This window comes from Schistocerca nitens, chromosome 2, assembly GCF_023898315.1.
Source record: "Schistocerca nitens isolate TAMUIC-IGC-003100 chromosome 2, iqSchNite1.1, whole genome shotgun sequence".
Lineage (NCBI taxonomy): Eukaryota > Metazoa > Arthropoda > Insecta > Orthoptera > Acrididae > Schistocerca > Schistocerca nitens.
The window spans coordinates 941,902,033-941,921,027 of record NC_064615.1 but is presented as its reverse complement, the minus strand read 5'-3'; the positions used below and the strand labels follow the sequence as shown (position 1 = coordinate 941,921,027).

General features: G+C 42.8%; 1 protein-coding gene across 3 annotated transcripts in view; it reads left to right on the top strand.

Annotated features, from left to right (window-relative positions):
* The window catches only part of LOC126237265 (triokinase/FMN cyclase-like), a 243,471-nt gene that overhangs the window by 120,101 nt on the left and 104,375 nt on the right, over window positions 1–18,995 (top strand). For all 3 annotated transcript variants that reach the window (XM_049947192.1, XM_049947193.1, XM_049947191.1), the window contains exon 3: window positions 18,866–18,935. In XM_049947192.1, coding sequence (XP_049803149.1) covers window positions 18,866–18,935 — 70 coding nt within the window. The remainder of the gene's footprint in view (window positions 1–18,865; window positions 18,936–18,995) is intronic.

Sequence of the window (18,995 nt, the reverse complement as noted above, 5' to 3'; positions counted from 1 at the left end):
TACAGTTCCTAAACATAGTAATGAAAAATTGGAAAACCACACTTATATCCAAACAAATTCAAATAATATCACGTCACAGCCAATACAGATTAAGTGTGGAATATACCAAGGAGGCTCATTAAGTCCTTTCTGGTTCTGCCTTGCTCTGAACCCACAATCCAACATGCTAAATAATACAAATTATGGATATAATATTACTGGAACATACCACCCCAAAATCACACATTTGCTATACATGGATGATCTAAAACTACTGGCAGCAATAAATCAACAACTCAACCAATTACTAAAGATAACAGAAGTATTCAGCAATGATTTAAATATGGCTTTTGGAACAGACAAATGTAAGAAAAATAGCATAGTCAAGGGAAAACACACTAAACAAGAAGATTACATATTGGATAACCACAGCGACTGCATAGAAGCAATGGAAAAAACAGATGCCTATAAATATCTAGGACCCAGACAAAAAATAGGAATCGATAATACAAATATTAAAGAAGAACTAAAAGAAAAATATAGACAAAGACTAACAAAAATACTGAAAACAGAATTGACAGCAAGAAACAAGACAAAAGCTATAAATACTTATGCCATACCAATATTGACCTACTCATTTGGAGTAGTGAAATTGAGTAACACAGACCTAGAAGCACTCAATACACTTACACGATCACAATGCCACAAATATAGAATACATCACATACATTCAGCAACAGAAAGATTCACATTAAGCAGAAAGGAAGGAGGAAGGGGATTTATCGACATAAAAAACCTACATTATGGACAGGTAGACAATTTAAGAAAATTCTTTCTAGAACGAGCAGAAACTAGCAAAATACACAAGGCAATCACTCATATAAATACATCGGCTACACCACTGCAATTTCATAACCACAAATTATACTGGAACAGAACCATTATAACAGATAAAACAACGCCACATAACAAACCTGACATCATACTCACCAATAAAAAGAAGAAATTAACACAACTAATCGAAATATCCATACCCAATACAACAAATATACAAAAGAAAACAGGAGAAAAAATTGAAAAATACATCCAACTGGCTGAGGAAGTCAAGGACATGTGGCATCAGGATAAAGTTGACATCATACCAATTATACTATCAACTACAGGAGTCATACCACACAATATCCACCAGTACATCAATGCAATACAGCTACATCCAACCAAATATATACAACTACAGAAATCCGTAATTATTGATACATGTTCAATTACCCGAAAGTTCCTAAATGCAATATAACACATACCGTACAGTTAATAGGAAGTGACGCTTGATCAAAGTCCGCATCACTTTCCATTCTTAACCAGACTTAATGTCTGAGAAAGTAAAGAAAGAATAATAATAATAATAATAATAATAATAATAATAATAATAATCCCCGTGGAGGCCCGGGAAAAGAATAGGCCTCCGGTATGTTCTGCCAGTCGTAAAAGGCGACGAAAAGAACAAACCACTAATAGGGCTAACTCCCCTTTTAGTGTGATTAGTTGGTTCAGGACAGAACTAAAGAAGCCTCGGACAAGCGCCGTCATGGTCGGGGACGACGCTTGAACCCTATGCCCGCCCACAATGGTAACGACAATGCTAGCCAACTGGAAAATGATTTAAATCCAAATAGAGGTGTTTTGCAGGATATGCTTCCTGCAACCACCCTAGAAGGAAAACAAAGACAGAGGATGAGATGGTCAGATGAAGTCAATCGACACCTCATGTTCTGTTATTACCAAGCAACAAACCTAGGAACCAACACAACTGGATACAGATCACAAGTATACACAACATTTATTACCAGATACCCAGAATTAAAATTTTTAACAGAACAACGACTAGCTGATCAGATCCGTGTAATAATCAAAAATAACAGGATACCCCAGTCAGAATTAGAAAATATCAAACAACAAGTACAACAAATACTGGAACAAAATAATGTGCAATCAGAAGAAGAAGAAAATACAGTAATGGACTCAAACATCCCAGAGCAAACAAACAAAGAACAACACGCACCAATTAAACAATCAGAGGAAAACGACATCTTAAGACAGCCACCAGAACAAGCACAAATAGAACACGAAGTGACACAGATGCTAGATATAGAAGAAAAATTTCAGCTAACATATATAGAATACAAAGACACAAATACAGACATTAGACCATTCTTGCATAGACCACCAAATAACCCACAAGTCGAAACAACAATAAAAACTATCAACACAATCATACACAACAAAATAAATGAAAACACAACTATGGAAGAGTTACAACTACTGGTTTATATAGGAGCACTCACTACACTAAATATACACACTAGACAGAGATCAGAACCAACCAACACACAGAAGAAACCCACAAAACCAGCATGGCAACACAGGCTACAGATCAGAATAGAAAAACTGAGAAAAGACATCGGACAGCTAACACAATTTATAAGAAATGAAATCTCGGAAAAAAAACGAAAAAGGTTGGGTAAAATCTCACAACAAGAAGCGACAGAGCAATTAGACGAAAAGAAGCAGAAATTACAAGCATTAGCCAAACGACTCAGAAGATACAAAAAAAGTGAAAATAGAAGGAAACAAAACCAAACATTCAACACAAACCAAAAGAAATTTTACCAGACAATAGATAACACACACATTAAAATAAACAATCCACCAAACATAACAGACATGGAACACTTCTGGAGCAACATATGGTCAAACCCGGTACAACATAACAGGCATGCACGGTGGATACAAACAGAAACAGACACATACAAGATGATACCACAAATGCCTGAAGTGATAATTTTGCAACATGAAGTCACCCAAGCAATTAATTCTACTCACAATTGGAAAGCCCCTGGAAATGATAAAATAGCAAATTTCTGGTTAAAGAAGTTCACCTCAACACATTCACATCTAACTAAATTATTTAACAGTTACATTGCAGACCCATACACATTCCCTGATACACTTACACATGGAATAACTTATCTGAAACCTAAAGATCAAGCAGACACAGCAAACCCAGCTAAATATCGCCCCATAACATGCCTACCAACAATATACAAAATATTAACTTCAGTCATTAAACAGAAATTAATGACACATACAACACAGAACAAAATTATAAATGAAGAACAAAAAGGCTGTTGCAAAGGAGCACGAGGATGTAAAGAGCAACTGATAATAGATGCAGAGGTGACATATCAAGCTAAAACTAAACAAAGGTCGCTACACTACGCATACATTGATTACCAAAAAGCTTTTGATAGTGTACCCCACTCATGGTTACTACAAATATTGGAAATATACAAAATAGATCCTAAATTGATACAGTTCCTAAACATAGTAATGAAAAATTGGAAAACCACACTTAATATCCAAACAAATTCAAATAATATCACATCACAGCCAATACAGATTAAGCGTGGAATATACCAAGGAGACTCATTAAGTCCTTTCTGGTTCTGCCTTGCTCTGAACCCACTATCCAACATGCTAAATAATACAAATTATGGATACAATATTACTGGAACATACCCACACAAAATCACACATTTGCTATACATGGATGATCTAAAACTACTGGCAGCAACAAATCAACAACTCAACCAATTACTAAAGATAACAGAAGTATTCAGCAATGATATAAGTATGGCTTTTGGAACAGACAAATGTAAGAAAAATAGCATAGTCAAGGGAAAACACACTAAACAAGAAGATTACATATTGGATAACCACAGCGACTGCATAGAAGCGATGGAAAAAACGGATGCCTATAAATATCTAGGATACAGACAAAAAATAGGAATAGATAATACAAATATTAAAGAAGAACTAAAAGAAAAATATAGACAAAGACTAACAAAAATACTGAAAACAGAATTGACAGCAAGAAACAAGACCAAAGCTATAAATACTTATGCCATACCAATATTGACCTACTCATTTGGAGTAGTGAAATGGAGTAACACAGACCTAGAAGCACTCAATACACTTACACGATCACAATGCCATAAATATAGAATACATCACATACATTCAGCAACAGAAAGATTCACATTAAGCAGAAAGGAAGGAGGAAGGGGATTTATCGATATAAAAAACCTACATTATGGACAGGTAGACAATTTAAGAAAATTCTTTATAGAACGAGCAGAAACTAGCAAAATACACAAAGCAATCACTCATATAACTACATCGGCTACACCACTACAATTTCATAACCACCTCTACAACCCTTTAGACCACATAACATCAACAGATACGAAGAAAGTAAATTGGAAAAAGAAAACACTTCATGGCAAGCACCCGTATCATCTAACACAGCCACACATCGATCAAGACGCATCCAACACATGGCTAAGAAAAGGCAATATATACAGTGAAACAGAAGGATTCATGATTGCAATACAGGATCAAACAATAAACACCAGGTATTACAGCAAGCATATTATTAAAGATCCCAATACCACAACAGATAAATGCAGACTTTGTAAACAACAAATAGAAACAGTAGATCACATCACAAGCGGATGTACAATACTAGCAAATACAGAATACCCCAGAAGACATGACAATGTCGCAAAAATAATACATCAACAGCTTGCCTTACAACATAAACTTTTAAAACAACAAGTTCCTACATACAAGTATGCACCACAAAATGTACTGGCGAATGATGAATACAAATTATACTGGAACAGAACCATTATAACAGATAAAATAACGCCACATAACAAACCTGACATCATACTCACCAATAAAAAGAAGAAATTAACACAACTAATCGAAATATCCATACCCAATACAACAAATATACAAAAGAAAACAGGAGAAAAAATTGAAAAATACATCCAACTGGCTGAGGAAGTCAAAGACATGTGGCATCAGGATAAAGTTGACATCATACCAATTATAGTATCAACTACAGGAGTCATACCACACAATATCCACCAGTACATCAATGCAATACAGCTACATCCAAACACATATATACAACTACAGAAATCCGTAATTATTGATACATGTTCAATTACCCGAAAGTTCCTAAATGCAATATAACATGTACCGTACAGCAAAAAGGAAGTGACGCTTGATAAAGGTCCGCGTCACTCCATTCTTAACCAGACTTCTAAAAAGTCTGAGAAAGTAAAGAAATAATAATAATAAGAAGAAGAAGAAGAAGAAGACCCAAAATCGAAATATATGTATAGGTACCGGGTGATCATGATTAAAGTGGAGGTCGAATGTGGGTTGTAATTATCATATGGCAGCAAAACTTGGTAGGTATTCTAATATGTTAATGCAGAACTGATTTGCTCTGGAACAATATTAGTTCCAATTTTGGCCATCAAGTGCAAATCTGATGCTGTGAATGCAAGAAAGACATAGAGAAACATTTCCATATGTAATGGATTAGAAACATGACATGGGCAGGAAAGGTCAAACAAGTGAGAAAGGTATAATGTTGATTTAATTATTAACTGCCACTTACACTATTTGTTCAATATGAAGACCAGAACTGTTGACAAAATGCTATAAAGTGCACAATTTTCAACTGGTGGCCAAAATTGGAACTAATTTTTGCCAGCATAAATTGGTTCTGCATTACTGCATTAGCATATCAACTGAGTTTCACTGCTATAAAATAATTACAGCCCACACAGGACCTCCCTGAGTAGCTGCCCTTTAATTATAGTCAGTCGGTATATTCATTTAAAGAAATTAGCATGCTCTCTTATGAAAATTTACCAATGAGGTCGACACCAATATTGATCTGAGCATCATCTTTGAACTAAGCAAAATATTATCTTTGTGTAGTTCCGCAATCCAGCTCTTTGTAAGCCTTACTTGTGTAAAGAGGTGAATACATGAACTCCTGATTATAAGGTGTTGTTTGGTGTATCTCACCCGAGCATCCACCTCACTGGTGACCCCGAGTTGTAACGTCTTCTGTTTTCACCGTTTTACTGTGTCCACGGCCTCCTCATTGGTTATTTTCGCATGTATTACATCAATACAACATTCGAACAATGGCTTCGGCTCAACGCCTAATGCCGGATTTTGTGATCGACATGCATCGTGTTGCGGGTGATGTACACCTGCCAGGACTGCAACACGATGCCTCTCACTCATCAATTAAGCCGATTTCGCTGGACGTTTTCGTGCCTGCAACAATAAGTGAGGTTAGGAGAGTGCATGACTCTGGCTATCAGATGCCTTTGTTCCCGCCACATGTGCCCTCCCTTATCGATGGTGCAGTTACCTCTTATGGATCTCTGTGCAGTGCAGGATCAATGCCGACTTCTGCAAATGCTTCGTTGGATAACCTACCACCGCCAGGACAACGGTTTGCCATGCTGCAATCCATGCAGTACCACGTGGATTCCTGCCATGTGGCCGGAACTGCTTTTTTCACAGGTCAACCTCCTCAGCATCCGACCACGCCCATGCCTGCCTCAGTTCAGCATCAGCACATGCCTTCCTGCTTCAATACCTCGGCCTGCAACAGGAACAATGGCTTGTTATCTGTGCCTGACCCCCATCTCCGTCCTACTGCTATGCCTCAGTGTTTTGTGCCACAACATTCACCTTATCCACACACCATTTTGAGTGAAGTGACTATGAACAGTGAACAATCACACATTCCGCCCAACGTTCGACATCATTTTCCTCACTGTGCTTCTGGACAGCCCGCACCTCCGCAGCCTCCCTGCAACACAGGTGGCTCCGATTCTGATCGCACATCGAGTTTTCCACAGACTGGCACGCGTTTTCAAACTTTGAACTTTTTCTCACCTGTTGCCCCCCCCCCGCCGGCTCCAGTCGAACTTCCGCAACTGCAATTGACACATTATGGTGTCTCACCTGCGTCGGCCTTCCGCATCACGACGGATTGCGCTCAACCACGTGTCACCTTCACGCTGCCACCCGACCAGCCGTCGTTGCCACATACCCTGGAGACACACTCTCCTGGAGTACTGCAGCAACAACAGCTCGTTTCAGGCAGTGCCCCAACGAATTCAACTCACCCTGTTCTTCTGAACGTTCTACGATGCTTACCGACGCTGCCGCTGTTCAATCCCGACAGGGCAACAACCTCGTTCAAAATTGTGGGCGAAGTGTTCGACCATTTCAAACTCGACGAATCAATCAAATTTCTGTGCCTTATCACCCTCCTGCACGACCAGGAGGACTTGATTGCTGACCTGGTCGACGCCCTGGACTCAGCTACCCGGTACACTCTAGCCAAAAAGACAGTTCTACATCGGCTTGCGCACTCAACTGAGACAGCAATACGGCAAGTGCTCCACGTTGAGCAACTAGGCAATGACAAACCTTCACAACTTTGGAGATGGCCACGGGCTCTGGTCAGCTACGATCTACTCTCTGACACAGCTCTCCTCGCCATCTGGACAGATAAACTACCTCCCCACATCCACTTTGCTCTGGCTCAGAGGTCTCCCGAACCTGTAGAGCAATGAATGACAGTTGCTGACAAACTACATGATGCATCACTGCTCTATTTCGCCAGCCACTGCCTACCTGGCAAGTCTCAGGTTCAGGCTCCTCGTCACGCGGCCGGGGCTGCACTGTACCGACTGTTCCGCTTGCTCTGGGATGCAGTATAGAAACAGCTGGAACGTCACCGGCTCCACCCTCGCTGACGCCCCCTCCTGCAACCGAACCGGCTGCGGCCACCGAACCTCAGCCACCGCCTTTGGCAACGAACTTTCCGCATGAAATGCAGCCGCACTACCCATACTGTTACTTCCACACACTGTTTGGTGAGGCGGCACGGAACTGCAGACCACCCTGTTGCTTCCCAAACGCAAATCGCAGGTAGGTCCGGGTGCTGCCAGCAGTGCACAACATGACAGGCACCTCCCAATGCTCCATTCGGTCCGGGAACAATCGGATAATTACGGACGACTTTATATTAAAGACATTTCGTCGGGATACTTTTCCCTAGTGGACACAGGCGCCGATGTTTCGCTGCTGCCTATGTCCTTAGTGTCATTGAACATCCGCCCTCATCATACTTCACTGCAAGCTGTGAGTTCTACTAAACTGCAATGCTTGGGTTCAACCTCCCACATCGTCTCACTCTCCGCAAACTGCAAACTTGAGTGGACGTTTTTAGTGTGCAATATTGAGGAACCTATACTAGGCATTGACTTCTTGCGACACCACAAACTTTCACCGGACCTAGTGTGAACACTGTGTTTCATTACCCGTCCAAAACTCACTTCCCCTGTACACCATCGAGCAAACCCCCCCGTGACAGGTCGGTCCAGGCTCATCTCATCCGTACATGCTCGGCTCGGTCGACGACGTTACAAGAAACAACGCACAAGTGCCTGGTTGAGCTTGAAAATGTCGTTCGCCTACGCAAGGAAAACTTTGAGCTCTCCCTCTGGCTCCACGAAACTCAGCTCCAGCTATCCGATGCAGCAAAGGAATTACAGACACTGTAGCAAGGACAAAGCAAGGTCAGTAAGTGTGCCGAATCTGTTTGTAGTCCCAGCAATCGAGCCTCCGTGTGCTTACCTCCCACTACCCCTCGCAACTGTGCTATCAAGTCTACCATAACGTGTACTGACAGTGCCACAGGACTACACCCCACTAACTTGGCAGCATTTGAAACCCAGCCGGACACGAGTGCGCATGCGCGATGAGTGTCACGTTTTCCTGTACTGACAGCTCCTACCCCTCCCCTCAAGGGCAGCACCTCAAACTATGCAACTTCGGCTCCTGCGCGCCGCCGTGCGACTGCCACTGACAACACAAACAGTGCACTCGCGTCTAGCGTTTCACCCACAACCGTGCTGCCACAGGCCTTGCCCTCGGACAATGGACTCACTAACGCTTCACGAGCTCTACCGAGTTCACCCGACCACGGTGCCACTGCTTTGGGCCAGCGGCCATCTTGTCATGTTGACTCCTTGGACACTTTGCTGCCTCGGCTCCCGTCAGATCCGCCGAGTGGCTCTGAACACCATGACCTCACCTTGCCTGCCCCGCCCACCTCACATTGTAAACAAACCGCCTCCTGTTCCGCCGGCAACATTTCCGTTGTCACCAATGGCATGGTTCACAAGCTTCACCTCACACTAGGCCCCCCGATCTCCAATAAACCATGTCAACTTTGTCCCAAGCACCTCTCTGACCTTAAAAAGCAGATTTCTGAACTTCTAAGCTCTGGCGTCATCGAACCCTCTGCCAGCAGCTGGTCTACGCCCATTCATATGACACCCAAGAAAGACGGGTCCTGGTGCATGTGTGGAGACTACCGTCAACTAAACGCATGAACCATTATGGACACCTACCCCATACCCAACATTGCTGACTTTACCAGTTCCCTCGCAGGTGCGACCACGTTCTCTGTCATTGATTGCAAACGGGCCTACCACCAGATCCCCATGGCTCCTGAAGACATCGAGAAGGCAGCAATCACCACCCCAATCGGGTTATTTAAGTTTCGATTCATGCCCTTCGATCTGAAAAACGCAATCCAGACCTGGCAATGCTATTTGGACTAAAATTCTGCTCTGCATATCTTGATGACATTCTTGTGTTGAGCTCCTCCGTTGAGGACAACATTCGACATGTGCAAACTGTTATGGACACTCTCGTGGCAGCAGGCATCGAGACCAACCAGGACAAATTGCAGCTACATCAACCCGCTATCACTTTTCTTGGTTTCCGGGTCTCTGCCGACAGCATTTCACCACCCCCAGACAAAGTACAAACAAAACTAAACATCCCCAGACCTTCGTCATTCAAAGAGCTCTGGCGCTTTCTGGAGACGGTTAATTATTATTGCCGTCATCTACCTCGGGCTGCGGAGATTCAAGCTCCACTGATGGACGCCTTGGCAGGCACCAAGACTTCTGGGTCTCGGCCCATTCCATGGACCCCTGCTATGACTGACTCTTTCACTGCCCTCAGAAATCTTCTTGCCAAGGCCTGCACCATCGCGCATCCTCTACCAAATGTGCAGCTTTTCATCACCACAGGCATGAGCGATACTACCATTGGTGCTGTCCTTAGCCATACAGTCAACTGCCAAACCTCGCCTCTGCAGTTCTTCTCGCGCAAGCTCACCAATGCACAACGGAAATATTCCGTGTTTGACAGGGAGTTGCTTGTGGTCTACGAAGCGATCAAGCATTTTAAGACTGACGTTGAGGGATATCCTATCTATGTTTTAACAGACCACAAACCCCTGGCTGTGGCCATTTCAAACCCACCAGCTGAACCGCTTCCTCGCTGTTTCAGATACATGGACTTCATATCTCAGTTCACCACCGATGTCAGACACATAAAGGGTGCTGACAATATAGTTGATGATTTCCTTTCACGAGTCGACGCCGTTCATTCGTTGTTGGACCTCTTTGAGCTGCCTAATCTCCAACCCACTGACGAGGACACACAAAACCTGATTTCAGACTCTACCACTTTACTACACTTCGTCCGCACCACCTTCCCTGGCATTTCTGGTGAGATCTGGTGCGACAACAGTATGGGCACGTTACGCCCCCTCATCCCAACCACGCTCCGTTGAGCTGTCTTCAACACACTGCATAATTTAGCCCACCTCGCCGGTGTTCGTGCATCCGCCCGCCTCGTAGCGGAGCGCTTTGTGTGGAGAAATGTCAACAAAGACTGCCAGCAATGGGCACGCTCCTGCATTGCGTGCAATTGCTGCAAAGTACACAAGCACACTTCACCCCCCCCCCCCCCCCTCGGCTCCTTTTCGATCCCTCCTGGGCGTTTCCAGCATATTCACATTGACATTGTCAGTACCCCCTCTAACGGCTTTTGTTATGTTCTCTCGTGTATCGACCGAACAACTCGCTGGGTCGAGGCTGTCCCCGTCCCCAATATCATGGCAGAAACTGTTGCTTGATCTTTCATCGAGTCATGGGTATCGTGTTTCGGATGTCCAGCTATCATCACGACTGACCAGGGCAGCAGACAATTTGAGTCGACCCTGTGGAACGAGATGTGTAACATTTGCAGCATCCAGCGCATCCATACCACAGCATATCAACTGCAAAGTAACGGGCTAGTTGAGTGCTGGCACCGCACTTTCAAGGCGGCTCTTCGATGCCACGACTCTCTTTGGACGGAAGCCCTTCCCCTTGTGCCACTCGGCATTCTTGCAGTCTATAAGGAAGACCTGAAAGGCACAACAGCCGAGTTCGTATACGGCCAGAACATTTTTCTCCCTGTGCTCCCCTCCAACCCCCATATACCGGCCTGTACAGAGTTCTCTGGCACTGAGCCAACACCTATGACATCCAGATAAAAGATTCAGCCGTTACAGTCTCTCTCAACAGACTTAAGCCTGCTCATATAGAGCCCGCTTCTACCCCCCTTCAGACCACGACCACACCACTCACTGTCGTGGCTCACGACGCTCCAACCACTCCCTCCATGACGGACTTACTCACTCAGTCGAGTGACTTCCAGCTCCAATTGTCGAGCTCTTCTCCGACCTCGCCCTCTACTCTGGTCTCACACACTCCGTTGAGTGATCACATGCTGCCCACGTCGAGCTTACCTACGATCATGCCCTGGCTGCTGGGCCCTTCTCCGGTCCCTTCGACTTCTCCCCCGTTTCCTGCCTCGCCCTGTGGCGAGGTTTCTCACCCCCCCCCCCCCCCTCTCATCTTGAACACGCCCTCACTTGAGGTGTTTGTGCCTGTACCCCCGGACATAATCCACGGCATCTCCATAATACTACGTGATGACACTCTATTCGTTCTGTGTTTCCCTTCATCTGGTGCTCATGATACAACCTCCGCCATTCCCTACCACCTGGTAAAATGTGTTCCCCTCTCGCCCGACGTCGACCTGGATATGCTTCGTGTGTTTGCCGCGCCCACCGGAGACATCATCGTTGTCGCTCCGTTCTTCCTGCAAACCGCTGGCCTACCTGTCGTCACACAACCAGCACGCCCAACACGACGCCCAGCTTGCTTCAACAACTTCCAGGTTCGGTGGCCGGACCTTTCTTCACGACATCCACCCACACAGCTCCCTGACGACGCTGTCAAGCATACCACCCCTACCGATACCATAGTTCCTCCCCCCCCCCCCCCCTCAGCCTCTCAGGTGTACTCCGTACTGAGGGGGGGGGGGGTGTCTATGTGGTGCCAATGAGGTCGACACCAGTATCGATCTGAGCATTATCTTTGAACTAAGCAAAATATTATCTTTGTGTAGTTTCGCAATCTAGTTCTTTGTAAGCCTTACTTGTGTAAAGAGGTGAATAAATGAACTGATTATAAAGTGAAACTTCCTGGCAGATTAAAACTGTGTGCCCGACCGAGACTCGAACTCGGGACCTTTGCCTTTCGCGGGCAAGTGCTCTACCAACTGAGCTACCGAAGCACGACTCACGGCCGGTACTCACAGCCTTACTTCTGCCAGTATCTCGTCTCCTACATTCCAAACTTTACAGAAGCTCTCCTGCGAACCTTGCAGAACTAGCACTCCTGAAAGAAAGGATATAGCGGAGACATGGCTTAGCCACAGCCTGGGGGATGTTTCCAGAATGAGATTTTCACTCTGCAGCGGAGTGTGCGCTGATATGAAACTTCCTGGCAGATTAAAACTGTGTGCCCGACCGAGACTCGAACTCGGGACCTTTGCCTTTCGCGGGCAAGTGCTCTACCAACTGAGCTACCGAAGCACGACTCACGGCCGGTACTCACAGCCTTACTTCTGCCAGTATCTCGTCTCCTACATTCCAAACTTTACAGAAGCTCTCCTGCGAACCTTGCAGAACTAGCACTCCTGAAAGAAAGGATATAGCGGAGACATGGCTTAGCCACAGCCTGGGGGATGTTTCCAGAATGAGATTTTCACTGCCCGCGAAAGGCAAAGGTCCCGAGTTCGAGTCTCGGTCGGGCACACAGTTTTAATCTGCCAGGAAGTTTCATATCAGCGCACACTCCGCTGCAGAGTGAAAATCTCATTCTGGAAACATCCCCCAGGCTGTGGCTAAGCCATGTCTCCGCTATATCCTTTCTTTCAGGAGTGCTAGTTCTGCAAGGTTCGCAGGAGAGCTTCTGTAAAGTTTGGAATGTAGGAGACGAGATACTGGCAGAAGTAAGGCTGTGAGTACCGGCCGTGAGTCGTGCTTCGGTAGCTCAGTTGGTAGAGCACTTGCCCGCGAAAGGCAAAGGTCCCGAGTTCGAGTCTCGGTCGGGCACACAGTTTTAATCTGCCAGGAAGTTTCATATCAGCGCACACTCCGCTGCAGAGTGAAAATCTCATTCTGATTATAAAGTGTTGTTTGGTGTATGTCACCCGAGCATCCACCTCAACACAAATAAATCTGTAATCTTACAAAATGTATTTTTTATGTCCTCAACTCATTTGCATATGATATGTTCTTAAGAATAGAGTAACAAACAACTTTCATTTACCAGTTTCTGTACTGCAAGGTAGTACATTGCAGAATAAATGTTTCAGAACAGCATGTACATCTGTACTCTGCAGACCACTGTGAAGTGCACACAGATGGTACTTCCCATTATACCACATAACAGGGTTTCTTTCTGCTCCATCTGCATATGGAATCCAGGAAAAATGATTACTTAAATGCCCCTGTATGAGATGTAATTAGACTAATTTTGCCTTTGTGGTCTCTACAGAAGTGATATAGAACGTGATTCAGTTGGCCCTACCAGTGGGTTTTATGCAACCCACAATGTATTTAAAACCAAATGTGAGATTTTTATATCTCTCACTTGCTTAGCAGAAACTGTTAGTCTTACAGAAAAAATTAACAGGACCTTTTTGTAGTAAATTTAATGTAGTTAAATTTTATAGTGGGATATGTTTCCATTGGAGGCCACAGTTGTAGAGTTATTCAAGAAAAACGTATTTGAAAGTAATTTTTTTAAAGTTTCTCTTGAATAATTCTAAAACAGCATTCTCTAAATTTCCTACAAAAAGCTCCTGTTCATTTTTTTTCTTTACGTCTAACACTGTGCATGTAGTGAGCGAGAAAATATGAATATCTTGAACGTGGTATTTGAAGTCATTGCGGATTCCATAAAACACATTGGTAGGGGCAGCTGAATCACCCTGTGAAGGATGCTGTAGTATATTTCTTGCTTCCTCACATAATATATTTACATCTGTGTACATACTTTACAAACCACTGTGAAATGCATGGCAGAGGAAGTTTAACATTGTACTACATATTACAGTTCTGCCCATTCCAATAGTATATGGAACATGGGAAAGGCTGCAAACATTTCTGTGTGTGCACTATAGTTACTCCAATATTGTCTTTGTGAACCCAAAGGGAATGATATTTTGGGGGCTGATGTATATTCATAGAGTTTTCACTTAATACTGGTTCTTAAAACTTGGTAAGTAGACTTACATAGGATAACTGGCATTTACATTAAAATATCTGCCAATTTAGGTTTTCCAGCACTTCCATGATGTTCTTCCATGGGTCAGACAAAGGAGATACTAACTGTGCTGCCATTCCTAATACAGATTCATCACTTTTTAATCATATTTGGTATGGTTCTCACACACTTGATAAATACTCTAAAATGGGACCCATAAGTGTTTTTTAAGCAGTCTCTTTTGTAGGCTGATTGCCCTTTTCCTCTGTTCTGTTAATGAACAGAAGTCTGCCATCTGCTTTACAATGACTCAGCCTTTGTGGTCATTCCATTTCATATTGATACCAATTGTTAGACCCAGTTACATATATGGTATGACTGATTCCAGTTGTGGCTCACTGATATTGCAGTCATGAGGTAGGCCTGCTACAGTCATGGATTTAGTGAAATGCATAATTTTACATTGTTGCACATTCATACCAAGTTGACAAACTTTGCAAAACTTTGAAATCTTATTATTATCTGTCTGGATATTTGTGCCACTTTTTTCAGGCAGTAATTCATAGTAGACAACAGTATCACTGAAAAAGTCAAGGGCTGCTATTCATATGTTTGCCATGTCATTAATGTACAATAAGGTTTGCAATGCACTTCCCTGATGTGTGCTTGAAGTTAGTTCTACATCTGTTGATCACTCTCAGTCCAACATAGTGTGCTGTGTCAACTCTAACACAAAACCTTCAGTCTGGTCACAAGTATTGTTTGATACCCATAGGAACATACTTTTTTAAAAAAAATAAGCATTGGTGTGGTCAGCTTTTTGGAAGTGAATAAATACTGTATTTACTTCGTTGTCTTAATCTGTGGCTTTCTTTAATCACTACTAAACTGTGATCTGAGTCTGTATCTGCCCATGGGTACACCTTACAATCCAATATCTGATTTTGGAATCTCTGCCTGATCATGATGTAATCTAACTGAAATCTTCCTGTATCTACTGACCTTTTCTAAGTATACCTCCTCCTCTTGTGATTCTTGAACAGCATATTTGCTAGTATTGGTTGAAATTTATTGCAGAACTCAATTAGTATTTTCTCCTTGCTCATTCCTACTACAAAGTCCACATTCCTCCATAACCCTTTCTTCTACTCCTTCCCCTAAAACTGCATTCCAGTCCTCCATGACTCTTAGATTTCCATCTCCCTTTACATACTGAATTACTAGTTCAGTACATGTGTGGCTTGTGGTGTTGGCATGTATACCTGAACTATCATTGTTTTTGTTGGTTTGCTGTCAGTTCCGATGAGAATAACCCTATCACTGAACTGTTCACAATAACTCACTTCCTTCCCATTCATAACAAATCCTACTCCCATTCTACTATTTTCTGCTTTAATGTTGATACTCTTCTGACTAAAGTTAGATTAAAGTTAGATATAGTGGGAATTAGTGAAGTTTGGTGGCAGGAGGAACAAGACTTTTGGTCAGGTGATTACAGGGTTATAAATACAAAATCAAGTAGGGGTAATGCAGGAGTAGGTTTAATAATGAATAAAAAAATAGGAGTGCGGGTTAGCTACTACAATAGTGAACGCATTATTGTGGCCAAGATAGACACGAAGCCCACGCCTACTACAGTAGTACAAGTTTATATGCCAACTAGCTCTGCAGATGATGAAGAAATTGATGAAATGTATGACGAGATAAAAGAAATTATTCAGGTAGTGAAGGGAGACGAAAATTTAATAGTCATGGGTGACTGGAATTCGTCAGTAGGAAAAGGGAGAGAAGGAAACATAGTAGGTGAATATGGATTGGGGGGAAGAAATGAAAGAGGAAGCCGCCTCGTAGAATTTTGCACAGAGCATAACTTAATCATAGCTAACACTTGGTTCAAGAATCATAAAAGAAGGTTGTATACATGGAAGAATCCTGGAGATACTAAAAGGTATCAGATAGATTATATAATGGTAAGACAGAGATTTAGGAACCAGGTTTTAAATTGTAAGACATTTCCAGGGGCAGATGTGGATTCTGACCACAATCTATGGGTTATGAACTGCAGATTGAAACTGAAGAAACTGCAAAAAGGTGGGAATTTAAGGAGATGGGACCGGGATAAACTGAAAAAACCAGAGGTTGTAGAGAGTTTCAGGAAGAGCATAAGGGAACAATTGACAGGAATGGGGGAAAGAAATGCAGTAGAAGAAGAATGGGTAGCTCTGAGGGATGAAGTAGTGAAGGCAGCAGAGGATCAAGTAGGTAAAAAGACGAGGGCTAATAGAAATCCTTGGGTAACAGAAGAAATATTGAATTTAATTGATGAAAGGAGAAAATATAAAAATGCAGTAAATGAAGCAGGCAAAAAGGAATACAAACATCTCAAAAATGAGATCGACAGGAAGTGCAAAATGGCTAAGCAGGGATGGCTAGAGGACAAATGTAAGGATGTATAGTCTTATCTCACTAGGGGTAAGATAGATACTGCCTACAGGAAAATTAAAGAGACCTTTGGAGAGAAGAGAACCACTTGTATGAATATCAAGAGCTCAGATGGCAACCCAGTTCTAAGCAAAGAAGGGAAGGCAGAAAGGTGGAAGGAGTATATAGAGGGTTTATACAAGGGCGATGTACTTGAGGACAATATTATGGAAATGGAAGAGGATGTAGATGAAGATGAAATGGGAGATAAGATACTGCGTGAAGAGTTTGACAGAGCACTGAAAGACCTGAGTCGAAACAAGGCCCATTCCATTAGAACTACTGATGGCCTTGGGAGAACCAGTCATGACAAAACTCTACCATCTGGTGAGCAAGATGTATGAGACAGGCGAAATACCCACAGACTTCAAGAATAATATAATAATTCCAATCCCAAAGAAAGCAGGTGTTGACAGATGTGAAAATTACTGAACTATCAGTTTAATAAGTCACAGCTGCAAAATACTAACGCAAATTCTTTACAGACGAATGGAAAAACTGGTAGAAGCGGACCTCAGGGAAGATCAGTTTGGATTCCGTAGAAATGTTGGAACACGTGAGGCAATACTAACCTTACGACTTATCTTAGAAGAAAGATTAAGAAAAGGCAAACCTACGTTTCTAGCATTTGTAGGCTTAGAGAAAGCTTTTGACAACATTAACTCGAATACTCTCTTTCAAATTCTGAAGGTGGCAGGGGTAAAATACAGGGAGCGAAAGGCTATTTACAATTTGTACAGAAACCAGATGGCAGTTATAAGAGTCGAGGGGCATGAAAGGGAAGCAGTGGCTGGGAAGGGAGCGAGACAGGGTTGTAGCCTCTCTCCGATGTTATTCAATCTGTATATTGAGCAAGCAGTAAAGGAAACAAAAGAAAAATTCGGAGTAGGTATTAAAATTCATGGAGAAGAAGTAAAAATTTTGAGGTTCGCCAATGACATTGTAATTCTGTCAGAGACAGCAAAGGACTTGGAAGAGCAGTTGAACGGAATGGACAGTGTCTTGAAAGGAGGATATAAGATGAACATCAACAAAAGCAAAACGAGGATAATGGAATGTAGTCAAATTAAATCGGGTGATGCTGAGGGGATTAGATTAGGAAATGAGACACTTAAAGTAGTAAAGGAGTTTTGCTATTTAGGGAGTAAAATAACTGATGATGGTCGAAGTAGAGAGGATATAAAATGTAGACTGGCAATGGCAAGGAAAGCGTTTCTGAAGAAGAGAAATTTGTTAACATCGAGTATAGATTTAAGTGTCAGGAAGTCGTTTCTGAAAGTATTTGTATGGAGTGTAGCCATGTATGGAAGTGAAACATGGACGATAACCAGTTTGGACAAGAAGAGAATAGAAGCTTTCGAAATGTGGTGCTACAGAAGAATGCTGAAGATAAGGTGGGTAGATCACGTAACTAATGAGGAGGTACTGAATAGGATTGGGGAGAAGAGAAGTTTGTGGCACAACTTGACTAGAAGAAGGGATTGGTTGGTAGGACATGTTCTGAGGCATCAAGGGATCACAAATTTAGTATTGGAGGGCAGCGTGGAGGGTAAAAATCGTAGAGGGAGACCAAGAGATGAATACACTAAGCAGATTCAGAGGGATGTAGGTTGCAGTAGGTACTGGGAGATGAAGAAGCTTGCACAGGATAGAGTAGCATGGAGAGCTGCATCAAACCAGTCTCAGGACTGAAGACCACAACAACAACAACAACAACAACTACTCTTCTGACCGGAAACCCTTGTCTTCTTTCCATTTCACTTCACTGACCCCACTATATCTAGATTGAGCCTTAGCATTTCTCTTTTCAAATTTTCTAATTTCCCTACTATGTTCAAACTTCTGACATTCGATGTTCCAACTCGTAGAATATATCCTTAAAAACATAGTGATACCAGTAATATGATATATCATCTGCAATAAAAAATATCACTTACGGCTTGAAAATACTACGGTATTGTGACTTTTCTTTTTTTACTTTTCAGTGGGAACAAAGAGGAAATAAAGTTGCTCTGGTCTCTGGAGGAGGTTCAGGACATGAGCCATTCAGTGCTGGTGAGTGCTGAAAGGGATACTACTAAGGTGGCCTCCTGTTCTCAGCCAATGCGAATATGG